The 26452-nt window shown below is 37.8% G+C and overlaps 1 protein-coding gene across 1 annotated transcript in view; it reads left to right on the plus strand.

The window, feature by feature from the left end:
- NEB (nebulin) overlaps positions 1 to 26452 on the plus strand; it is a 224961-nt gene that overhangs the window by 21741 nt on the left and 176768 nt on the right. The window contains exons 11-35 of the mRNA XM_078451297.2: positions 693 to 797; positions 1431 to 1538; positions 4033 to 4149; positions 6014 to 6118; positions 6205 to 6312; positions 6410 to 6514; positions 6912 to 7010; positions 8056 to 8160; positions 9135 to 9242; positions 9328 to 9441; positions 10845 to 10946; positions 11048 to 11155; positions 11245 to 11349; positions 12352 to 12450; positions 13472 to 13576; positions 14121 to 14228; positions 14314 to 14427; positions 17090 to 17287; positions 18938 to 19045; positions 20523 to 20621; positions 21399 to 21503; positions 21592 to 21699; positions 23069 to 23380; positions 23480 to 23686; positions 25741 to 25845. Of these exons, the coding sequence (XP_078307423.2) occupies positions 693 to 797; positions 1431 to 1538; positions 4033 to 4149; positions 6014 to 6118; positions 6205 to 6312; positions 6410 to 6514; positions 6912 to 7010; positions 8056 to 8160; positions 9135 to 9242; positions 9328 to 9441; positions 10845 to 10946; positions 11048 to 11155; positions 11245 to 11349; positions 12352 to 12450; positions 13472 to 13576; positions 14121 to 14228; positions 14314 to 14427; positions 17090 to 17287; positions 18938 to 19045; positions 20523 to 20621; positions 21399 to 21503; positions 21592 to 21699; positions 23069 to 23380; positions 23480 to 23686; positions 25741 to 25845 (3057 nt within the window). The remainder of the gene's footprint in view (positions 1 to 692; positions 798 to 1430; positions 1539 to 4032; positions 4150 to 6013; positions 6119 to 6204; positions 6313 to 6409; positions 6515 to 6911; positions 7011 to 8055; positions 8161 to 9134; positions 9243 to 9327; positions 9442 to 10844; positions 10947 to 11047; positions 11156 to 11244; positions 11350 to 12351; positions 12451 to 13471; positions 13577 to 14120; positions 14229 to 14313; positions 14428 to 17089; positions 17288 to 18937; positions 19046 to 20522; positions 20622 to 21398; positions 21504 to 21591; positions 21700 to 23068; positions 23381 to 23479; positions 23687 to 25740; positions 25846 to 26452) is intronic.

The raw sequence follows: 26452 nt of genomic DNA on the forward strand, positions 1-26452 counted from the left end.
AGTCACATATCATGGGCTTAGTTCAGTTTAGTTTTGTTGGACATGCATTTATGAGGTCACTTTTGTGTGATGCATTTTGTGTTAGATTCTGAGGATATAAACATAAAGAAGACATAATTCCTCTCAAGGCTGCTCACAGCCTGGGGTTCAGGTAGAATGGTGTGTGTGAATAAGATGGGGCAATTTTTGAATTACTTACGAGTTCTCATTAAAATTTCTTCAAGTCTAAATTGGAAAGTGTTATTCATTAGCCTTCAAGCCAAATTTTGTGGTGGCATTCCTTTCTGGATAATTAGAAGTTTTGGTAAATCTCAGCAATTTATGGCTAATTTCATCTGGCATGGAAATGTGGGTTGAGTGGTTTTGTTATAACTCTGAAATATAAGTGGAGGATGTTCCTGAGTCTCTTCCCTCAAACATCAGGGAACATCCATAAGTTTTGAATGAACTAAGTTCCCAGACTCAACAAGAAGGTGGTCAATTATTACCTCTACCCTCTCGCCCAACTTTTTTGTTGGGTAAATTGATATTATCCTGGAACATTTGAAGACATCTATTAAGAACTTAAGGACCATAGTTAAGATATGTTTTAAGTTAAAAAAAATTTTTTTTAAGCTGCCCATTACCACTTAGTTTTCTATCCTATTTGTCAATTTCTATATTTTCTATATTTCATCTTTTTTTTCTCCTAGAACAAATACAAGGAAGACTATGAAAATAAAGTCAAAGGCAAATGGAGTGAGACACCTTGCTTTGAAATTGCAACCGCCAGAATGAATGCTGATAATATCAGCACAGTAAGTAGGAAGGAATGACCAGATGTTCTTAGGTTGAAAGTGTGACCCTTTCTTTTATGACTTCAGACCCCCAGCTGCATCTAAAGTGGTACCAGAACATTAGAGTCCGGGTACCCCTTCATGGGGGTAAGATCTGTATAGAGTTCCTATCAAGAAAGAAATTCCCCTATCTCTCTTTCCTTTTGAGAAATACTGCTTTGATCAGATTCCATTATTCATGCCTCAACTTTCATATGAACAATACAGTTTCAAAGTGAGTACAGGTTAAGGGGGGCCCTTTTAAATTTATTCTTTGCCTGGGGAGCCCAAACAGTACATTTATGAAACTGATTAGTTTCTTCCCTGATTTTCTTCACTGAAAAACACTCTTTCTTTTCTCTTAAGTTCTCTACCCCTGGCCTTTTAGAGCTCCTTCTTGAAGGCTGGTTTTCAGCCTATTATAATTGCTCCAAATCTCTGTTAAGTTGCTAATTGTTTTTGTGATGGCACTGCATTCTCTCATTGTAACCTGACTTGTGTAAGCCAAGAGGAGCGGCTTTGTGTAACCTCTCCCACCAGCCCCTGTCCTCCCATGTGAAACCTGTGCACAGTCTATGCCCACAGCCATTCTCCAGTATGTGTAATGTCTTACAGAGGAAATACCAAGAAGACTTTGAGAGTATGAAAGACCAGATCTACTTCATGCAGACCGAAACACCAGAGTACAAAGTGAATAAAAAAGCTGGGGTGGCAGCTAGCAAGGTATGAGGGGATGCTCTCATTTGTCATGATGGTCTTAGTGTGGGTGAATTTCCTATAACTCTTGCTTTTGTATATAATGGGGAAAAAAGCATTCTTGGGGAACAACAAAATAAATATTCTGGGGTTATAATAGGGCTACCAATTTTTGAAAAACTTGGCTGTGTGTGACCATTAACAATACTAAATAACCATCTTTAATATTTCATAAATGACGTTTTGATACCTGCAAGTAGAAAGGCTATCCTCTCAGATAGGAGGATCCCCCAAGAAAAGACAACTGGCGACCTTATATGAATATGGACACTCCCACACTCACCATTTCCATTATTTTTCTTATTTTCCTACTAATTGGTGAAAATCTAGTCACAGACAAGATAGACAAATTCATAGATATGCATATACTCTATAGACTAGACTTTGGTAAATAGAGTCCTTAGCATTCTAAAGCACTAGAAAAAGCATAAACTTCAAAGCCAATCAGACTTGATTCAAACCCTGGCCTTGGCTCTGCTGGAGCAGTGAAAGCAGGAGGATCATATCATCTAGGAAGCTATTTCAGGATTCAGGTGCAAAATAGTGATGTTTTGGATCAGGAACAGGGCAAGGCAAGTGATGAGATGTACTTTGAAAGGTAGAGCTGACCTAGTTTGCTGTTGGGTTGGATGTGGGATATGTGAGTAAAGTTTGGGTCTAAGCAACCAGACAGATGGGATTTCCCTTTATCAAGATAGAGAAGAATGTGGAAAGAGTGAATGATTATTTTTGGAGGGAAGACATGAGCTCAGCTTTCAACCTGTAAGATTTGAGATGTCTTTTAGACATCCAAGTGGAAATATTAAGTGGACAGTTGATTGCATGAGTCTGAAGTTTCTGGGGAGGCATCCAGAAGGATTATATAAATTTGGGAGTCATCAGTAGATGGATAGTATTTAATGTCATAAGACTAGAGGCCATTGAGGGAGCAAGTGTAGACCCAAAGCTCTGAGAACTGAACTCTGGAGTATCTCCATGTGAACACATCATCGAGGTGAGGTAGGAATAGAGTCAAGAGAAAGTGGGAAGTGAGTGAAGAGAGTGATCAGTTGTGTCAAATGTTTCTGAAGTGGATTTACCAATAGGTGGTCTCTGGTGAACCTAACAAGAGCAATTTGGTTGAGTCTGCTTAGAGAGGGCTCATGAGTGGATGAGAAGAGAGAAATAGAAAAGTGTAAGTATACTCAAGTTTTTAAAAGTATTTTCCTGAAAGGAAAAGAAGAAAATGGGGTAGTAGCTGAAGGATATGTGGATGAAGAGGGGATTCTTTTAAGATTGGAGACAAAGACACCATGTTTCTATGCTGATGGAAAAAAAATCCAGTGTGGGGCAAAAACGTGATGATGTCTGAGGAGGGAAGAGTGGCTGAAGTAATGCCCTTCAGTAGGTGAAAAGGGAAGCGTTCTGGTGCTTAACAGGAGGGGTAACTTTGCCATGGGTCTTGACAATTCATCCATAAACAGGAGAGGAGACCACATATCCCAGGTACAGGTAGGAAGATAGGAGGGTGTGTGGAACTCCTTTTCTGGTTGTTTCCATTTTTCAATGAAGCACATAATTCTATACTAGAGAAAGGTTATGTCTTTCATTCCTGTAGTGTATCCCCTATGAGTCTTCTTTGTGTGCTACAGGGGATAGTGCACCTGTGTTTCAGTTGTGTATCTCCTGCCTTTGGATACCAAGCTGGTTATGTCTGTTTTTCGAGGCTCTCAAATGTTAGTAGCTTATCTAGGATTCTTTGAATGTTCCTATATTCTATAGTTATATCGCCGGAATAAATGGCTGGCACTGTGGATCAAGAAATAGGATCCATTTCTTGTTCTTCTCCCTTTGGACATGCTCCTGACAGGGGCTTCTGAGCCCTTGTTTAAAGCTTCTGCTAAAGCTGGAATTAAAGGTGTAAAGCAGGAGGGGCAGAAAGAAGAGGAGAGGTTGTCATCCAGCCTCCAGCCCCTTCCTCCTCCTTCTGCATGTACATTAAATACACACATGCTTACACACAGTCATAGATGAGGCATTAAAGGGTAGATTGATGATGCTAGAGGCTTGCTTTCTTTAAAAATATGTTGGAAGTTAGGCAGCTAGAGGCTAAGAGCTCAATGAGGGTTGTGGAGCAGTAAGTGTCTGGGACATGATGCACTATCATTATTTGTGTGGCTATCTCTGTCTTTGAGGGCAGGGACTATATGTTATTCTTCCTTGCACCTGTCTCAGAGCCAGCACATAATTGATACCCTATGGATGTTTTTGAATGAATAAATGAATGGCAGGAAGTTATCCTGGAAATTTATGCAGTTTCTCTGCTACTGTTATGAGTTACTATGAGTATTTTGTTTGTAAAATGTCAAGCTGTCACTTTTCTAGAAAGTTGATTTATGGAACTATGTCGTAATATCCATAATAGAGACAAGAGCAAAAATAACCCAGAGAGTTACTTTATCACTTTATTTCGCTCCTACAGGTAAAATACAAAGAAGACTATGAAAAGAATAAAGGAAAAGCAGATTATAATGTACTTCCTGCTTCAGAGAACCCACTGCTCAAGCAGCTGAAGGCAGCAGGAAATGCCCTGAGTGATGTAAGTACATTCTTGTCAAAAAGTGTTTTTCCACCTTAGCTGCCAGAGAGGTGAAATTTCTCTCCTTCTATAATGGCTAAATGCAAGTATAACTTTGCAAATACTTTATGATTCTAGTGTAGCAGTTTCCCTGGAACTGTTTAACCACAGGAAGACATAAATGCCTCTGAGTATGATGTATGTCCATTTTGGGGGTTCTGTGTTCAATGGCAGAGAAATCTTCATTTGCTTATAGGCCCTGGTACTTCTATATGAACAAAGAGCAGGTTGTAGGAGATACATGTGATTTTGACACAGACAGGAGGAGACTTTGAAAGGGGAGGGGAGGGGGGCAAGAGAGAGGGATCAGGTTGTGTGTGTACCCTGCCCTTGTGTTCTTCGAGCCACTGGGAGAAGACCAGTGTCCTGTGTTTCACAGCTTTTCCCCCTCACCACCACCATTTTCTGTGCAGATGCTGGCCCTAGAAACCATCATTTGCAGACAGCATGACTTAAAAGATGGCTCCCTAAGTCTTCACAGGAATTTCTGCTTGTGGAAATAAAAGCCTGACCAATCCAATTACATTTAAAATAGATAAGTGAGAACTGGCATTGAGAGACTAACAGCCCAAAACCACTTTGACTATATAAGAGACTGAACATGTGATCAGTTGAGTTTTTCCCTTAGAGTTACACTGTGTTAAGCTTTCCTAATATTTGAGGATGAAACATGGTTCTCTTTGCAGGTTAGTTATCTTTTCTTTGTCCCTTGAATTCAGTCAGCACTGTAGAGATGCATACATGTGATTGAGGAATGGGGTGAGTGGAGTGGCAGGTGAGAAGGTGTCAGTGGGTCTGTCCACATAGCTCTGTTGGGAAATTAATGCAAAGCCTGTCTCCTGTTTCCTAAATGAAGATCATCTTTATCAAGCATATAAAAGCACAGGTCCAAATCTACTTTGTTGATAAAGAGAGCAATATAAAAATATAAAAACTGAGTTGCACCATTTACAATTTCAAAACCCAACATGAGAAAGTGACAATAGCCCACTTTATCAGTGTGCCTTTAAAATCCAATAGTTGTAGGGACACCTGGGTGGCTTAGTCGGTTGAGTCCAACTTCAGCTCAGGTCATGATCTCACAGTTCATGAGTTTGAGCCCTGCGTTGGGCTCGGTGCTGACAGCTTAGAGCCTGGAGCCTGCTTCAGATTCTGTGTCTCCCTCTCTCTCTGCCCTTCCCCCACTCACACTCTGTCTCTGTTTGTCTCTCAAAAATGAGTAAATGTTAAAAAAAATAAAATAAAATCCAACAGTTGTTACTGTTAGATTTAAATCCTAGCAGAGAAGAAGAGTGAGCAGGTTCATGATCCGAGTTCTTGTATATACCTTAATTTTAAGATATATTATCTGTATAATAAGGCATTTTCCCTTGGTAGAAGGAGGAAGAGAGACTGTCTTTCTCAACGTATACTAAACTTTTTCATGCATGTTTGTTAAAAAAAAAAAAATCACTGCTGCTCAGAATAGTCCTCTCTGTTGTGGCACTGTCAGTGAGGGACGTGTGTGAGTTGGGGCATAGAGGAAGTAGGAGTTCCAAAATACACCCAAACTCCACAACTAAGGGCTTGGTCTGAGGCAGCATTCTGGTTTCTTAATTTTTTTTTTTTTTTTTTTTTGGTGAATGTTAAAAGCCTAAGCTTTACAGTAATTACTAATAGAAGAAACTTATTCACAACACCCCAGTGTTTGATCATCCGTTTTTAAGACAGTTGACAGGCGATATCTTTTTTCTGCTTCTTTTGTTTAGTGTTGGGAAATACAAGTGTTATAATCAGTGTAGGAGTGACAAGAATCTATTTTAACTGATTTTTTTTTCTTTTACAGAAACTATACAAAGAAAACTATGAAAAGACTAAGGCAAAGAGCATAAATTACTGTGAAACCCCCAAATTTCAACTTGATACAGTTCTGCAGAACTTCACTAGTGACGTAAGTAATCCTGTGGTTACTTCCTGTGTTAAGAAAAGATCCATTATTCCCCCCAATCAATACATGAAATATGTTTTGTCTTTCAGACTAAGTACAAAGATTCCTACGTAAAGAATGTTTTGGGACATTATGTAGGCAGCTTTGAGGATCCATATCACACACACTGCATGAAAGTCTCAGCTCAAAACAGTGATGTAAGTTGTAAGACCATTGTTTAGCTTTCCAATGAACACATCTTTAGGGCATGAATAAAATGGTTGCATCCTTATGTCTGATGTCTTTTCCTCATAGAAAAATTACAAAGCAGAATATGAAGAAGACAGAGGCAAGGGCTTCTTCCCCCAGACCATAACTCAAGAATATGAAGCAATCAAGAAACTAGATCAATGTAAAGATGTAAGTCCGTAGCATGAACTTTGAATGTCCTGACCTCCATAGCCTCAGTGGTCAAAAGATAGTTAAAATTTTAACACTTTTCAAATATATGCAGGCAAGGAAATTATAAGAAACAAAACTTATTTGGTAGTAAACTGGTTTCCCCTGTGGTCACCAATACATTTCAAGAGCTAATTCTAGTTCATTTTCCCCAAGAAGAGTTATCAGAAATGTGAAGAATGAGAAAGTTTCTTGTACAGTGTGAAGGCATCTCTCAAAGACACTGCAGTCTAATGAGCAAAGAACCATGTGTTTTATTAACTACAAGTTTCTTTTGTTTTGGGCAATGTTTCTGCTTGCTTGGTCTATAGGTCAACTTGGATTTGACTGCTGAAACTATTCCTTTTTTCCTCCACAGCACACCTACAAAGTCCATCCAGATAAGACAAAATTCACTCAAGTCACGGACTCTCCCGTTCTGGTGCAAGCCCAAGTCAATTCCAAACAACTGAGTGATGTAAGTTCATCTAAATGTTCAAGAAATCCAATTATGAGGGATAACATCTCACAACTCCATATATAAAATCCAGTGACTTGTCACATTTACAAAAAAAAAGACTATTTCAGTTTTAGCAAATTTAACTTGTATATATTTGTAATCACCTAAAATAGTTCCTTATTTAGTTGCCTTGCATCTTCTTGGATGGATAACAATTATAGCGAAATGGTTCTATAAGGGAAACTAATGTAGCTTACCACACTAGAAAAGACCATGAGTTTTTGAGTCAGACAAAACTGGATTCAAATTGTACCTCTGTCATTTATGACCTGACATCACAGGCAAATCGTTTAACTTCAGTTTGCCTCATATTTCCCTTTTATAATTTGTGGTTGTTTTGAAGAGTAAATAAAAGGAGATATGTGCATAGTAAATACCCTGACCCAGAGAAGGTATTCAATACAGGGGACTTCTCTCTCTCAAATAAGTTTTTAGAAAATGGAGTCTTTGAGATAAGTTTTATCACATGAGTTTTAAGCATGAACCTCCAAGCTTGTGTTAAAACAAAATAAAACAATAAAAGTAATCCCAGTAGATTTATATCCAGAAATACTTCAGATGAGAGTATTAACAAACTGTAATGGATGTGAGGAGGTGTAAGTTCTCCAATACATGAGCATTGACAATAAAAAGAAAGAAAGGGCTGTGACTCTCAGAATCTACTGATTCTGGGGGCTGATTGTGATATGCATGGAGAGGAAGCATATATGAAAGAGCCACCTCCTTCCAGGACAGTTCTACCATGGTAACCAACATCAGCCATCATGTGTTCAGCACACAGGTTGTCAATGGGGGCCTACCCTAGCTCTAGACTTCTCTCTTGATCTTAACAACATTGCCAGTTGTTATTTATCAAAACGTATTTTACATTTTATTTTATGAAATGTACCACACAAAATTTTTGTATTTTGGAAAAATTCTTCTTCAGAACTAATTGTATCCCTTATTGCCTGTCTCTCTGTCCCTTTCTCTCTCTCTCTCTCTCTCCCCCTCTCCCTCTCAGCTGAACTACAAAGCGAAACATGAAAACGAAAAGTTCAAGTGCCACATACCTCCAGATACTCCTGCCTTCATCCAACACAAAGTCAATGCCTATAACCTGAGTGATGTATGTTCCTGTGTGCTATGCTATGGGATATCCTGACAACCTGTGTTTTTATTTCTGGATTGCTTCACTGAAAAAACATTTCATTAAAAATGGGAAGAATACTTAACATTTGTATCATGTTCCTATGCCTCTGCCCACATATCTTTGAACTCACCTTATAAATGTGGGTAGCAACATTGTTAGTAGCTTCATACAATTAGACAATCTTAATATGTTTTAATCAACCCTCAAAATGCCATCACTCATGTATGTTTAATTGCAAATGATAATGTTAGATCTTTTAGACACACATTCATTTATACTGTGCTATAATTTTCATCCAGGACCTCGTTTTTTAGATATAATTTCATTTTATTTACTCCTCAGAGGTTTAATGTCCCTATTTTTACACAAATGGTGCTTATTTCTACATGTAAGAGAACTTTCACTAAGATATAGTGTATTCAGAAGGCATAAGACCAGGTGTCCGTTGCTATTTTTCATTTTCAAAACTTAATTTTATAGACAAGTCAAATTCTCCTTGTAGGGGAGATCTCAATTTCTTCAACAATTCTGTAAATAAGTGCTAAGATTATCCAGCATCAATGAGTATTGTAATGATTCAGGAAATAATTTTTTCAAAGGACTTTGAGATCAAACTAAAGTGTTATCTTTAGATCCTAAAAAGTAAATTAACTATAGAATATTTGTGCCACTCTGTGAAATACTCCATGTTAGGATCAAATATTAGTATGGTAACTAGAATTAGGTTAATTTGATGAAAGATTCTAATGAAGAGCAGAAAATCTTGATCTTGGAAAATTCAAAGCTTTAGCTTGAGGAGAAATACCTAAAATATGCACGATTTTCTGAACAATGAAAATGATCCATTTATTTCATTCATACTAAGAGTATTGAGATATTCCTTTGTCTTTAAAGTGTGATAACATGCATGTCATTTTTACCAATTCCTTTGTTAAAATTTTTCTGTCCAGAATGTCTATAAGCAAGACTGGGAGAAGAGCAAAGCAAAGAAGTTTGACATTAAAGTGGACGCCATTCCCCTGCTGGCAGCCAAAGCTAACAGCAGGATCGCCAGCGATGTGAGTGTGGCCTGGGCACCTGGGCAGGGCGCCCTCACTGACATTTCCTGATGGGTGGGCTCTGGCATGTGTGATGTCTTTACAGGTGATGTACAAGAAAGACTATGAGAAAAACAAAGGGAAAATGATCGGAGCCCTCAGCATTCATGATGATCCCAAGATGCTGCACTCTTTGAAGACGGCCAAAAACCAGAGTGATGTGAGTGTCTTTGTGAATCACCCTTATTTTCAGATGTGGTTGTACTTACAGTTTAATATAACTTTGGGTGGGATGTTAGTCCAAGTGAAATTTCAGATTCAGGATAACAAGTCAAGCACGAAAACCCAGTGGTAAAGATGATTAAGCTCTTCATTCTGTACTTTGAGATACCGGTGAATATTGTAAACGTTTCCTTAATCTCTTTAATGCCCTGTTTTCTTAAGAGGAAAAGATACTAGCAATAGCATTTTCTTTATTGTTTTTCTAGAAATGGGTTTAATATCTCAGTACCCATAAGTATATATTTATTCTGTCATGATCTGATCTAAGGTGCTTTGCAAAAATACATACAGAAAAAATTAGAGGAAAGAAGTGAGAAAGTCAGGCTAAAGACAAAGTAGGAAAACTAGATGAAGCATAACCTCAAGAACAAAGTATTTTATTTTATAAAATAAAAAATTTATAAAATATTGATCTCATTTTAAAGACTAAAATATCCAAAATAAAATAAAACTCTTTACAAAAATTGCCTCTCTAATTCATGGCATAAAGGAAAAACTCCCTATTCTGTGTCACTTATAAATATTCTTATTTTTATTGAGTATATTTTTGGATTTCTATCTGGGAGAATTAAGGAGAATGTGTAGAAATACATGCTACCTACAACAAAATGGAAAAAAAATCTTTTTGTGCATTATTACTATAAAGAAAAATATTAGATCTCAATGAGAAAATCCAACTTCCAAAGGTGTTATAAAATGTATTTTCATCGAGTGCTGAACTGAATACTTTTCTAGGACTGTGCCTGAGTATCTAAAGTCCACCTTCTACCTTTTACCTAATTTTGCACTATTTAAAAAATCCATTTTCCTTCAAACACATTCAAATGGAAAGAATTATTTAAAATTTTTTTAAACATGTATTTATTATTAAGAGACAGAGAGTCACAGAGCATGAGTAGGGGGGTGGGGGAAGACACAGAATCCCAAACAGGCTCCAGGCTCTGAGCTATCAGCACAGAGTCCGATGCGAGGCTCAAACCCACAAACCGCGAGATCATGACCTGAGCTGAAGTCAATTGCCTAACCAACTGAGCCACCCAGGTGCCCCTGGAAAGAATTATCTTAAGACAAAAAATTGTTTAGAGAGCAGCATTGGTATATCCTGGTTTATTCTGGTGGAGAAATGTTAGGATAAATAATATAAGCATATATATGGTTATTAGCAGCCTAGATTATACAAGACATGAGCCTCTGCCATATTCATTCTACTTTTTTTGCTTCATGGAAAGTACTGAAAAAATACAAAATTTTCCTTTTTGGTTAAGTATAGCAATGATGAGAATGGCTTTTATATCATGAGATACATATTTTTTATCGTTGTTTTTCTTTTTCCTTTGACAGAGATTATACAAAGAAAACTATGAGAAGACAAAAGCAAAGAGCATGAACTACTGTGAGACCCCCAAATATCAACTTGACACTCTGCTGAAGAACTTCAGTGAGGTTCGAAAGGCCATGGTTACCCCTGGAGTTTTGGGGCTTTTCTACCACTTGACAAATAACATATGTAATTGACATATTTGTCAATATGTTTTCTCTTTCAGGCTAAATACAAAGATTCATATGTACAGAATGTTTTGGGACATTATGTAGGCAGCTTCGAGGACCCATATCAAATACACTGCATGAAAGTTTCAGCACAAAACAGTGACGTAAGTTGAAGACAAATATCCATGCCTCTCAGTGATATTATTTGGGGGCAATAATAACCATGATCTATTTTTATTCTTTCTTATTCTAGAAAAATTACAAAGCAGAATATGAAGAAGATAAAGGGAAATGTTATTTCCCTCAGACAATAACGCAAGAATATGAAGCAATTAAGAAGCTAGACCAGTGCAAAGATGTAAGTCAGCTGCTCTGAATTCTTAAAATTGGGTTTGGGATTCTTGTGCCATCTAGTGGTAATTTTAGCAGGAGTTTCAATGCTAACATCTAGTGATTAGCAGGAGATGTTAAATTTTAAATTTTGGGTGGAATTGGAGAGCACAAAAATTACTGTGAAGAAAACTATTTGTTATGAAAATATCTTGGGTTTTAGAAATCTTTATGTCCGCTAGTTTATATATACATGGTTTGGGGAGTAAGGGAAAATAGGGAGATTTATGAGACATAGGTGTTCATTCATTTAACAAATTTACATGAGGAGCTAGCTTGTGTCAGACACTGTCCTTGGTGCTGAGGGAGAAGAGGGGACAAGATGGGCTGCCTCTTGGGAAGCATGAATTTTACTGGGAGAGGCAGAAAATAAAGAGCACAGAAACTTAAAAAAGATATCAGACAATGGTAAAACAACCCATGTAGAATGATGCTATAGAATTAAAATAGGATGATGTGGGAGAGAGAGACTGGATGGGCACCATAGACCAGGTGCTCAAGGAGGATCTAAGGCAGGAAAGTGCAGCCATGCCAAGATCAAGGTGAGAGCAACTGGAAAAACAGTCTAAGCAAAGAACAAGGAATTGAAAGGATGAGGTGGCTGAAGTGTACTGGAGGGAGGGATAGTAGGAAGAGGTGAAATGGTAACAGGTGAAGTTGGGGGTGGATTCTGTAGAGTAGGGTTCATCAGCCAGGGTACAATTTAGAGTGAAGCCATGTGCAATGGAGAGCCATTGTAAGGCTTCAACAGGAGGAAGATTAATCTGGTTGCTAAATTGCAGCAGGGAGGCCAGTTTAGAGGCAACTTCAGGAGAGAGAGAGAGAGAGAGAGAAGAAGTGAAAACATATCAACCAAGTTTTCAGGAAATAAACTCTATGTTTGACTGGAAATTTTTTATATGTTAGCGTGTATATGAACAAGAATATAAAGATACATTATGAAATTTCATTCAAGAACCTTTTTTTCTAGCATACATACAAAGTTCACCCAGATAAGACTAAATTCACAGCCGTCACTGATACTCCTGTACTGCTGCAAGCCCAGCTCAACACAAAACAGCTTAGCGACGTAAGTGCCCTGTTTGTGCAAGTGTGAGTGACCTGGAATGCTGTGTTTCTTTGAAAGAGAAGCATTTTCTTGCTTAATCTTCATGGTCTCATCTGTCATCCCAACGGTGTCATTTTTCAAGATTGGTTTAATAAAATGCAAATGAAGCCGCCAGATTGATTTGTAGCCTCAGGAAAGATGGTGTTAGATGAAAATAAAAATAACGAATATTTCTTCAATAAGTCACCAATTTTCAGTGGGGGATTTGCTCATTAGGATGTGTCACATACCCAAAATAACGCAGACTAAGACTTGATGGCAACTTAAAGAAAAAAACAACAAGAGCATCTATCTGTGTAGGTAACAAGGCAAGCAGTCTCCATTCTTGAGTTTGCTAAGACTTTATAAGAAGATAAAAAGCACAGAAACAAGAAAGACACCTGGCAGTAATAAGAAAACTAATATGGGGTCATGAGACAGAATTCAAACAGAGTAATGGGAGAGGGGGTGAGTGGGGGGACACTTCAAATTGGGTGGTCAAAGCAGAACGGTCCAGCCATGTGAAGAACAGGGCAAGAACAGCAGTGCTTCTGAAACATTCACTTTCACGTGGATCACCCAGTGACCCTGCCAAAATATTCTGATTCAGTAGGTCTGGAGGGATATGTTGACTCTCTAACAAGCTTGTAGGTGATGCCGCTGCTGTTGGTAGACCACACTTTGAGTAGAAGATCACAGAATTTAATAGATTGAGTGTCCGTGTCCTGAAGGCACAGCCTAAAACTTTAGACAATGAGTTTCCCATACATACGTTGTGATAGCATTTACAAAATGACAATGCAAACTGGATTCCATCCCAATCCTGAAAGAGGGAGTGAGGGTCAAGGTTCTGTAATGGACTTTGATTGGATGGACTACCTCTTTGAGGCATTTTTTTTCTGAAAAGCGTAGGAGTACTTAGCCATATATATCAACACTCCTCTATATGCCCTCAAGGAAATTCTGATCCTGAACTGTTTGGATATCTTCTACTGTTTTCCAGCTGAATTACAAAGCAAAACATGAAAGTGAGAAATTCAAGTGCAACGTACCAGCAGATGCTCCACAGTTTATCCAACACAGAGTCAATGCCTATAATTTGAGTGACGTAAGTACCAAAGGCACAGAAATCTATCATTGCATGTACCTGCAAAGAGGAGATGTGATGGGTGTTGTAAAAAACCAGATTAGGAGTTCAGCAACTAAACAACTATGGAGATTGTTTTCAGAGTGTGAGTGGAGTTTTAAGGCCTAAATGTTCGGAAGGCTCTTACTTAGCTATCCTTTTTTCATTTCCCACATTCTCTGTTACCATCAGAAACATCCTCTGAATTATGCCCCTGCTAATCTCTAGAGTTTTGTAAGATCTGTCCTATAAATGTTGCATTTCACTTTCTCAAAATGGTTGTCATTATACATTGTCCTTTATACATCAGAGTAGTACAATCTTTAGAAAGTTCACAGAATGTTAAAAAGAATATAGGGGAGAAGCTGGATGACAGATTAATGAATAATTATACTATCATTTTGTAAATATGGTATTTGTAGGTGAAATAAGTCTATATACACAAATTTTCAATCTGTTTCTTTTACTGGATGAATCTGTGCTAGATTCATTCTTACAACTCCTCTGCTGAAATTTTTCTGTCCAGAATGTCTATAAGCAAGACTGGGAGAAGAGCAAAGCAAAGAAGTTTGACATTAAAGTGGACGCCATTCCCCTGCTGGCAGCCAAAGCCAACAGCAGGATCGCCAGCGATGTGAGTGTGGCCTGGGCACCTGGGCAGGGCGCCCTCACTGACCTTTCCTGATGGGTGGGCTCTGGCATGTGTGATGTCTTTACAGGTGATGTACAAGAAAGACTATGAGAAAAACAAAGGGAAAATGATTGGAGCCCTCAGCATTCATGACGATCCCAAGATGCTGCACTCTTTGAAGACGGCCAAAAACCAGAGTGATGTGAGTGTCTTTGTGAATCTGTCTTGTTTTCAAGACAACATCCCTGTTAACATGCCCAAGGGTGGTAGCATGTAAAAGGATTCCATATCCAGGGGCACCCGGGTGGCTCAGTCAGTTGAGCATCCAACTTAGGCTTGGGTCATGATTCGTGGTTCGTAGGTTCAAGCCCTACATTGGGCTCTGTGCTGACAGCTCAGAGCCTGGAGCCTGCTTTCGATTCTGTGTCTACCTCTCTCTCTCTCTCTCTCTGCCCCTCCCCTGCTCATGCTCTCTCAAAAATAAATAAACATTTTAAAAATATTAAAAAGATTCCATATCCATGGGTTCTGTCATGTTCACAACAAATTGCTGAGGAGAAATTTTGGAAGTAGAATTATTTCCCAGATTCTTGTACCTCTCAATTTAAGGAGGGAAATTACTGATTTATACTTGATATCCATTACACTGTGAAAAATATATGCTTTAATATTTAATAGAATATTGATTTTAATTCTCAAAACTTTTTGGAAGACATCAGTAGATATTTTCATATTTTCTCCTAAAAATACCTTTAAAATGATGGTTTTAAAACTGTCTATATATTGGAAGAAAATCATGTATCACAGATAAAAATCCTACTATTGTTCTTTGTTAACTTTAGTCATTAGTATTGGCATAGGTTCAAGAAAAATACTCCATTGATTCTAGACCACCTTGAGAATCTGATAGAAGTCTTGGATCATTCTTCTAGATAGATGAACTTTTTCTTCATGCCTTCTGTCTGAATTTCAGAGAATTTATGAATTCCCTAAGGCTTCCCTATGTCCAAGTCTCATCTTTTGATTAAAATTCTTACTGCAGAGAAGAAAATATCTATTACAAATTGCAGTGTATACTGCTTAAAAAATGTTTAGAGAATTCCTTTAGAGTAAGAATTTCAAAATAGCTTGCAAATATTATTTTTCATAATTAAATAGAAGGATGTTTGTATCATTTACTTTCATTTCAACCGTGTGTTCATATAATGATCTATATATACCTTCTTTAATTCATTTCGCATTTGCTGTATAGTCGTATAACACTTTAAAACATCATATTCAGTAATTTTCTCTAATAACTTCACACTGAATTATGTCAGTATACAGTGCTCACATACATAATACTGCGCTTTTCACTAGATCCTTATCCCTTCTCAACTCAAAAGTTTATAGCTGCCTGTTAACAGCACATGTATCTTTATCTTTTGTTCTTCATCTTATCACAGAACCCATTAGAACACTAAGCACAAAGTAAGTGTTCATAAAATACTTGGTAATTGACATCGGCAACCAAAAGAGATAGTCAATGATGAATCATTCTCACAGAATATCTAGGCTAAATGCTAGGCTGCAGATACAGAATGTGCATAGCTTTTAAAGAGAATCTTTTAAAGCCATTTGGACCTTTTGACAGCATTTTATAGACGCAGATATGTGTGAACTGGTATGAGCATGAACAAAAGAGTCAAAACAATTTAGTCAAAAACACTTCCCCACACTAATCCTGTTGTGACATTGCTTTATTGGTTTTTCAGTGTTCATGCATGCTGTCAGAAAATTTCCATATTTTATTTTTATAAACCAAAGTCTAGGTTTTATAATTAAGTGATAAGTTTATTCAGTAAAAGTAACTGCCCACAAAATATTTAGAAAGAAGATCGTATTCCCTAAGAAAGCTAAAAGATCAGATCATTTGCAAAAGGAATTTCTACAGAAGACTTATAAGGCATATTTATACTTACTAGCCTAGGTCACTGTCTTTAATGCTTATATGATTATGGGGAGATATAATGGGTTTAGAATTTTCCTAGAGGCACTGGGTCAGAATTTTTCTCTTAAGGTAATTGGTGAATGGACATGATAAAGCTGGGGCTTTGACCTAATTAGCACCCTAACATTCCAGAAAACCAGCCAATGAAAGTGCCTTCTGAGGCCCAGTCAAGGCATTTGGTTTATGAGAACACTGTAATAAGTGCCAAGGTTACTTTAATGGCTCAGTTTCACAAACTTTTCTCCTCTGAGGTCTTATTACTGCTGCAGTCTGAAGCTTCTTTTAAATTGTTACCAAAATTAAGCTTGGTATGAAAAACATTTGGGATTCTCAGTGGAGCTTATCTACTGTCAGAAGCATAGTCAGGTTGAAAAATCAGTAACCATTTAAAGATGATGTTAGAAAAGCCAAGCAGTCAAATGTATAGCTCTATTCATGAAGTAGTTATTTTATATAATCAGAAGTATGAAATGATTGTCATAGAATTCTCATCAATTAAAAAATACTTCCTTATTCGAAAACAATTCAAAGTTGAGATGGCTTTGGTAAAAATAATTCTTGTTAAAAGTCCTTGAAAACCCCTGTTTTAAAATAAAGTAATACCTGGTTGAAGCAGAAGCTGTGGGCTCCTAATGTCTGACATTGCTCTTTGAGCTAAAGAGAGATTTGAGAAAATCTGTCCATGTATGATTTTTTTTGGGGGGAGAAAGCATTCAGTAATGTGTAACATATGAACAAATTATAGGAAAAAATAAGTACTCAGATGTTTGAATGTGTTTCTCTAACTCGTGTTTGTTGTTTATGAGCGATTTCTGTGCTTTTCTGGAAATCCATTCAAGATTTGCAGTAATAAATGGAAATTTCCTATTCACAGCATGAATATCGTAAAGACTATGAGAAGTCAAAAACCATCTACACTGCACCTCTTGATATGCTCCAAGTCACTCAAGCTAAGAAATCTCAGGAAATTGCCAGTGATGTGGACTATAAGCACATCTTACACAATTACAGCTACCCGCCTGATAGCATCAACGTGGATCTTGCCAAGAAGGCTTATGCACTACAGAGTGATGTGAGTAATCAGTTTTTCTCTATTCCCTCTTTCTAAGGTAGAAACTGAAGTGATCTTTAAGTGGAGTCATGTTTTTGACAATTCTCAGAAGTGTCTGCATTGTCTTCTGTATGTAGCAAGTATGTAATGGGAAGATGACCTTTGTGGTTCTATGAGACCATGCCCTTCAGAGTTAGAGAGACGTGACTCTAGCATGAACCCATCACTATATCCCTTCCTTGTAAAACTAGAATAAAAGAATTGTTTTGAGAATTTGAATTCATGCGAAATACCTAGCTTAGTGTCAGGCCCTGGTGAAGTCTCAGTAAACATTCACTGTTATCATCACCATTGTCACAAAGATCTCCATTATTATCAACAATTTTTTTTATATAGGTAGCTATCTTGTCTACTTTTTGTTTCTTTGAGCTGGACTACTCTATAGACCTCATACATGCAGAGTCACTTGGTATTTGTCTTTTTGTTACTGGCTTAATTCACTTAATGTCATGTCCTCAACATTCATTCATGTTGCAGCATGTGTCAGAATTTCCTTCCTTCTTGAGGCTGAATAATATTCCATTATATGTATATACCAAGTTTTGTTTATCCATTTATCTTCCAGTGGACATTTGGTTTGCTTCCAACTTTTGGCTACTGCGAATAATGGTTCTATGAATGTAGATGACAAATATTTATTTGAGACCCTGCTCTCAATTCTTTTGAGTGTACATTCAGAAATGGAGTTGCTAGGTCACATGGAAATTCTATTTTTAATTTTTTGAGGAACCACTCTACTATTTTTTACAGCAACTGTACAATTTGAAATTCCCATTACTAACAATCTTACTTTATGCATTATTATCTTATTTAGCTCTTTAATTTTGCTATGTTTCTTTCTCCTAAGTAGATTGTAAGCCTCTCAAAGGCAGGAAACAAATAGTTTCTTGATTTTTTTTTAATTCCAATTAAAAAGGCCCACACTAAACAGCAATTTGAATTTTGTATCTAGAATGTGAGTTTTAGGTACCTCCTATAGCCAGACAATAAGAGTGGCCTATTATTTTAATAACATTGAGTAACTGTCCCCAAAATAGGAGTAATTCCAAATGATAATGACCTTCCATAAACAAATTAATGAGTGCGACTATTTTAATGCGCATTGTTAATCAACGCAGAAACACTCCTAAACTAATCATTACATATGAAGGGCAATGTGCGCAAACACATATTGCAAATTAACTACTATTATATCTTATCTAATTAGAAAATGAGCGAAATTATCCATCTTCAATGTGGCCTTCAGCCCTAATTTGACTTAGAGTTCTAGCGAGCAAACATTTCACATTTGATTATCTAAATATAACAATTTTATTTCTTCCTTGAAATACAGCTTGCAGGGTAGCATTTGTCCAGTTTGGAACTTGAGTTCCATAAACTTCCCTTCAGTTGGAAATAAGGATCAAATGGAATATATGCCAGCTAGAAGAGCAGTGATAACCTAAGGGCTGTTAAAATCTCTCACGAAGGAAATTTTTTAAATAACCTTAATGTACAGAGGAAGAAGCTTTTCAGAAATCCTAAAAACATCCTTTTGGGTAAAATGTTAAGGGTCTTATGAGTAAGGATGATGCTGAGCAAAGAACAGTAACCTTTCTCTTGGTGTTGTAGGTTGAATACAAAGCCGACTACAACAGCTGGATGAAAGGCTGTGGCTGGGTACCTTTTGGGTCCTTGGAAATGGAAAAGGCAAAGAGAGCTTCAGACATCCTGAATGAGGTAAAGCCGTCCTATGTGCTACATACAGAGAGAGAGTTGGGAACGTGCTATGTTAAAGCCCCCAAAACCACGCAAGCACCTTCTTTACTGCTTCATTCTCTAGTAATTGTTGCTGAGATTAAAAAAAACAAACAAACAACGTACCATATGCATGAATTATCCAGGTAGATAAGCATACCCCTTTATGTCACCGAAATCATTTAACCATTCATGATAAAAATATTTTTAAACAACTTTATCAAGGTATGATTTGCGTACCATAAAATTCACCTATTTGAAGTGCACACCTTGACAAGTTTTAATAAGTTCGTATAGTTGCACAGTCATCACCATAATTGAATTTTAAAATGCTTGTAATATACCAAAGTTTCCTTGAAAAATTCCTGCTTCCATCTTCAACGCCAGGCAACCATAGATTTGCCTTCTGTCTCTATAGTTTTGCTTTTCTAGAAATTTCTTTTGTATTAGACTTTTTTGCACTTAGCACCATGTTTTTGCATGGGTCTCCAATATTTTCTGTATTACTGAGTAGTATTCCTTTGTATAGCTATATTGCAGTTTGGTTGTCTAACAGTGGAACATTCCCATTGCTGTCAGGCAAATCCATCATCAGGGAGGGTAGCCAAATAAAGAAGGAATAGAGGTGCTGAGTGAGGGTTTTCTTCCCACTCAAGTTTCTGTTCTGTGCTTTTGCTTGCTTTTGGTGAGCAACATTTTATCAGATTTTTTCAAAAAAGTTCTAGGTTGGTAGCTTTCAGAAGTCTGAAGCTGGGTGGTGCTACTTTGTACACAGAAGTGGGATGTGTAATATGCACAAAGGAAGACGACCGGGAGACTAGATGGAGAAGAATATAGGAATGTAGCTAGCAGTTGCCAGCTTCCGATGAGAATACCTTCCAACATTGTCTCTCCTGTGGCTCCTCAGCACTTTAGTGACAACCTGTGTACTAAGCACATGGGGGCTGCAGAACAAAAGTCCTCCCTCTCCTACAGGAACCACTCGCTGTTACCCTAATTCTTCTGTTCCTCCTCCCTCAGCCAGAGAGCTTCTTTACTTCTCTACCTCGGTTGGAGTGACAGGAACTTGAGAACCTGTTAGTGACAGGCAAAGACAATCCAGATTTCCTTGTGTGCTTTTCTGGTAATCCTTTAGAAAACTTTGTGGTGTTTCTGGGTTCTGTTTAGCTGAGAATACCCTCTTTCATTTCATTTTTCATTTCATAAGCAAGAAACAAAGTCTGGTTCCTGAAAGTTGTATTGGGCTGTACTGCCCCAGACAATCCAAAATTAAGCCAATTTTTAAAACACTGGCTTCTGTATTGTATTCATCTTTTCCCCCAAGCCAACCAAGAATCTGTTTACATTTTAAAATCAGGAAAAATCCTCATCTCTCCAAAATAAATTTCAAGGATTTTTTATATATTAGCCTTCAGTGAGAGTAAAATTATTGTTTTTCTTTTTTAAATTCACCAAACAGAAAAAATACCGCCAACATCCAGACACTCTCAAGTTTACCTCGATTGAAGATGCTCCGATTATAGTACAGTCTAAAATCAACCAGGCTCAGAGAAGTGATGTAAGTATTAATCCTATCTGTATTTTAATAAATATTAATTAATACAAGTACATTTGTATTCCTACTATACTGATTACCTGTAGTTATTATGCAGTCTGAAGAGACTCAGTTTTGTGAGCAACTGTAATTCTCCCAGCCTTTCATTAATAAAGCATACCTAATTCATATCTTTAGAGTATTATGTATACTAGGTTCACTGTCCTTTCAGCCATTTAACATTGCCGTCCAAGGAGAAGGTAAGAGGGACTTCTCTTGACGACAAAAAACACTACAAACCTATTTCTAGAAAAGACCAGGAAAATGAACATAGGCAACACATCTTATGGAGGAGTCACATTGTAAGTCAGAGCTAAGACAGACACCATATAAACTACCCCTAAGTCCCATCAGTAACCCACAGATATAATATAGATGGTTTGTGTATCCTACCCAGTTAGCCTCTTCTGTGCTGACCAAAGTGTCTGCAGGTTAACATTTTTATCAGGTCACCTCCCTGGGCTAAGTTCCATGAGGTGCCCCTAACAAAATCCAGAGGTTCCTCAGGCATACCTAAGGACCTTTGCCAGGGCCGAACAGGGACCAAGATAGGGGACCCTGTACATTGCATATGAGACTTTGAAGGCCTACAGATCTTTGCGGGTGAATGTGGAGGTGACACAGGGAATGTCTCTCATAAAAAGCAACTCTCTGCAACATGATCACTCTGAAGTTATTTTCCTGTGTCATTTAACCCCTCTTCCCTACTTTGTTTGTTTATGCACTTTTTCCCTCTTTCAGGTTGCCTACAAAGCCAAAGGAGAAGAAGTGCTTCACAAATACAGTCTGCCACCAGACCTGCCCCAGTTCATCCAGGCTAAAGTTAATGCCTACAATATCAGTGAGGTGTGCACATGAGCTCAGCTGCTGATTGCATGTGAAGCCCTCTCTAAATGTGGCCTGAGTTGTATTCAGATGACTTTTTTTCTTTCAGAGTATGTACAAAACAGACTTGAAAGATTTGAGCAAGAAGGGATATGACCTGAGATCGGACGCGATTCCCATCAAAGCTGCCAAAGCTGCCAGGCAGGCGGCGAGTGATGTAAGTCGAGCCGGTGGTCACCTGTGTGTAACTAGAAAGTGTGGGCAGGGTGGACTTGTTATCCCCAAGTCACCATGTCTGTTGTCCCTAATTGGAAGTGAGCCCTTCTGAAAACTATTGAGAAGGGGAAATTCCCTAAATAGACTTGAGTTTTCCTGGGGGTTAGGATTTGTAGAATCTTTACTGGCCAGTTCTCATCAAACACCCTAAGTTAAAGGTCTCATCCATATTGCTACACAGATTCACGTTATTTCTCTCGTGGAAATAAGTCACTCACTGTTTAAATCCTTATAGCCTCCTAGTAGTAAGATTTTATCTCAAAACTTGCTTAATTTATATGAATTCCCTCTTTGCCTTACTTCTTTTTACTTCATTGCTTCCAGAGATGGATGAATTGGCCCCAAGTTTCACAGTAATCATTAGGCTCATGAAAGTTAGGAATTTTGTTAGTCTTTGTTTCTTTTCCTTATCTTACTTTCACCCAGCTGTGGACTAGTTACTTTCCTCTTTGAGAGTTAAATCAAATTGACTCAAGCCCCTATCATTTGACCTAGAGCTGATGGAGTACCCTCCCCCTCAGCTTGCTGCAGATATTCTGAGGTTTATTGTCTTTTCATAACTCCGGCTCCTGGCTTGCACGTGATGATTTTGCTCTGGCTCACCTGGACTCCCCTACTCTAGATTCACTTCTCTTTCTGGTCTGCATGATCCAGAGATGGAACACAGTCCCCCGTTTTGGATTCCCCTTAAGTCCCAAGCACAACCTCACCGATTGTTTGAAATGAAGTTGACTTTGCACCAATGTAAATAAGTTACAATTGAATAATAAATATCTGTATCCTAAAAGCCCTGCCATCCAAAATTTCTTACCCACCCCCTTTCTCTGTGGGTACTCCTCCAGCTACTCCCCACCCCGACACATACACACAATCCTTCCTTCACGTCTCTGCTTCTCAGTTTCCCATGCTTCTTCCCAGATCTCCCCGAGCAAGTTCACTTCTTCTCACCTTCTTATTCAGAGCTGATTCGTGTTTTCATACAACTGGTTCTGGGTCTCTCTTTGGGTATCCAAAGACTCATTAAAATTCTACTGCTACTATAATTCTATCTCGTCACTGATGTGAATTATGGTTAACACCCCCAACCCAACCTCTCTTGGGTGGCAGAAGTAGCTATAGACAATCAAATGGGCTCGATATAACATTTTAATTTTACCAGGCTACATTTCAAACTGTATACAAATGAATATCTAATTGTTTGGTTATTGAAGTAATTTCTGGGGAGCTCCATTGCTTTAAATCATGGTCTCATTGTTCAGTAAAATCTTCATAACTACATTTTAAAATATGCCCACTTTTGTTTCCAATAGGTTCAGTACAAAAAAGATTATGAAAAAGCCAAAGGGAAAATGGTTGGCTTCCAAAGTCTCCAAGATGATCCTAAACTGGTTCACTATATGAATGTGGCCAAGATGCAGTCAGACCGGGAGTATAAAAAAGGCTATGAGAAGACAAAGACGAAATACAACACGCCCCATGATATGTTCAACGTTGTGGCAGCTAAGAAGGCTCAGGACGTTGCCAGCAATGTCAACTACAAGCATTCTCTCCATCATTACACCTACCTGCCTGACGCCATGGACCTGGAGTTGTCTAAAAACATGATGCACATACAGAGCGATGTAAGTGACACTCCACCAGACAGTCCCCCTCTGAGGTCAGAACCTGTGTGAGATCCTACCACTCAGGGCACTTACTCCTCTTCTTTCCCTTTGCTGTAGAACGCCTACAAGGAAGACTACAACACCTGGATGAAAGGCATAGGCTGGATACCTATTGGCAGTCTGGATGTAGAAAAAGTTAAGAAGGCGGGTGATGCCCTGAACGAAAAGAAGTACAGACAACATCCAGACACCCTCAAATTTACGAGCATTGTGGACTCCCCAGTTATGGTCCAGGCAAAACAGAACACAAAACAAATCAGTGATGTAAGTACAATGAAAGAAAGGGGGCAAAGAACGGAGGGAGGCTTTAACAAAATAAACAGCCGCTCAATTTTTTTATTCTTCTGAGCCAATAATTTTCCTTGTATTTAATTTAAAAATTAAAATTAAAATTATTTTTAGTTTGGGCACTAATATTTTCATTTTCTTCTATCTTGCTATTTTCTTTCCTTTTTAAAACCTCCTTTTTAACTTCCTTTGAAATACTGCTATTGGATAAATTTGTCATGATGAACAAGTTCTGTAGTACTGCACATGTGTGCCTGTGTGCACATACACACAAAACTTAAGCTTAAGTCCCAGACACTTTGGCAAATATATCATATTCAATTCTATATTAAGTTGCTTATATTTGCTTTTCATATGTAAAATACTAACACAGGGAAGTAACTCATATGGGTATATGATTTTGCGTCTCAGAATTCATCATATATAAATATTATAGAGACTTTCAAAACCTTAGGTCTTAGAGATTAGTATATTGTTTGTCTGCCTGTCCGTGAACAATGTATATGATCTGGCTAAAGTGAGATCCAAAGGAAAGTTAGATAGAAGAATTAAAGGGATATAAAAAGCATTAATTTATTAATTTATTGAATGAATGTTTTTGAATACCTTCCCTGTGCCAGGCACTGTATTATATGTTGAGGGTATAAAGATGACATAGACAAAGATTAGTGAGATACAGGATATGACAAAGATATAAGATAGGAGTATAAAATGGCATGGACGAAACCAGAGCATTGTCCTACTGAGAGGTGAATGCTACAGGAGAGGTATGTGCCAAATAAATATAAGGGAAGAGGTAACTGCCTGCCAAGGCTTCCCTGGCAAATAAGGGAAGGGTGCATTCTTGGCAAAAGAAAAAAACAGAAGGACCGTCAAGAGGTAATGAGTGGAAGGACAATGAAGGGTTTGGGATTGTTATTTCATCATTGAGGGTCTTGTGTCCTAATTTATACTCTGGACATTGTGGGGTGGGTAATGGGAAGTATTGAAGATCTTAATCCTTGGAGTTGCATTATCAGACTTGTGTTCTAAAAGATAGCTCTGACAAGTGCTGAGATTGCATTGTTGAGGGGAGAGATTGGAGGTAAGGGGGTGGATTAAAAGCTCTGACAGAAATCTAACAGAAGGCTCATTTGGGCTTCAACTAAAGCAGTAGCAATGGGAAAGGAGATGTGTGGAAGGTAGAACTGATGAGATTCTGTGAATGCTGTGAAAGCTTAGCTATGGTTTCTACAGGCAGTGAGGAAGTAAAGATAGCTCTTGGATTTCTGGAATGAATTATTTAGTATTTGAAGGTTCAAATAGATATCAGCCACTTTAGACTTTATTTATGATAAATGCATACCGGTTTATATGTGATGTTGTACATAGACGTGCCTAGGGATTTATAGGATTAATGACAGTCGGGATTGGTAATCTACTTGTGATTTCAGTTGGGTTTTAGTTTTAGAAATTAAGCAATTTCTTTTCTATTACCAAGAAGAGGATACAAGTTCTATACCATGCACTTAGATGTCTTTCAGACATCTGTAAAAGGATAAAGTACGGTAAATATGAAATGGTAAACCTTTTGAGTACACTGGGTTTATGTATAAGCACCTTCATATACTGAAGAAATTACCATGTGGTTTTACTGCTGCAATTATAATTGGAAAGTTTTTAGCAGAAGTGAAAGACTCATTCTAACTGCCATTTTCTAAGACCTTAAGAAATTTTAATGCCACTAGCAAACGCTGAACGTTTCTGGCTTGGGTGAATCCTGTTTATTCATAATAGGGTTTCACATTTGAACTTATTTTCTATTCATCTCAGTCAAAGATGCCTGTTTTCTATTTTTCTCTCTATTTTAATACACAAAGCTTTGGGATCTTTCTAAAGACAAAATGTTTGAGTTTTTTAAAAATAGGAAAATACCTTTCATGATTTTTAACAATAGGAATCGTGGTGGACTGTGCTAAGTGTGCAATTAAAGCCTTTTCCGTTTTTGTGCTATCTTTAATGCATTTTATTTTTGTGATTGTGTGTTGCAGATCTTATACAAAGCTAAAGGAGAAGATGTGAAGCATAAATACACTATGAGTCCTGATCTTCCTCAGTTTCTCCAGGCCAAGTGCAACGCTTACAATATAAGTGATGTAAGTAGGGTTTTTGATAGTGTGTGAAATCCAGACATGATGGTAAAATAATAGAATTTTAGAGTAGAATGGGGCCTTGCTAATTATTTAGGTCAGTTTCCTACACACCCCGTATGAAGCCTATCTCCTGATGATGGCTCTCGCCTCTTGAGTCAGCCTTTTCCAGGGCAAGAAAACTCAAAAGGATATACCATTTTCCCTTACATGGAGCCCAACATCTGTTTCTCTAAAACTTCGGCTTATTTTTCCTAGTTTTGCAAATAGAGAAAGTTATTTTCCTGCAGAAACATAGGAATAAATGAAATCCTTTTATTACAATAATACTGAAGTTTCTAAAGCTAACCACTTGGTCTTCCCTTGACCTTCCTTTCATAAGACTAGACAACTTCATTTTCTGCAGTTCGTCCTCACATACCAGGGTTTCCAGAATCTTTATTCTAGATCCACTCCAGTTTCTCAGTATTCTGCTTCAGTATGTAGCCAAACCAGGTTTGGGTGAGTAATTGGTACAGAGTCCTATAATTTCATGCTACACAAAGTGTGATATTTTGCTAACGTGACTTCCTAAAACAGAACATGCGTTAGGAGATTCCTTTACTGTATAGCT

This window comes from Panthera onca, chromosome C1 (genome assembly GCF_046562875.1).
Source record: "Panthera onca isolate mPanOnc1 chromosome C1, mPanOnc1 haplotype 2, whole genome shotgun sequence".
Classification (NCBI taxonomy): domain Eukaryota; kingdom Metazoa; phylum Chordata; class Mammalia; order Carnivora; family Felidae; genus Panthera; species Panthera onca.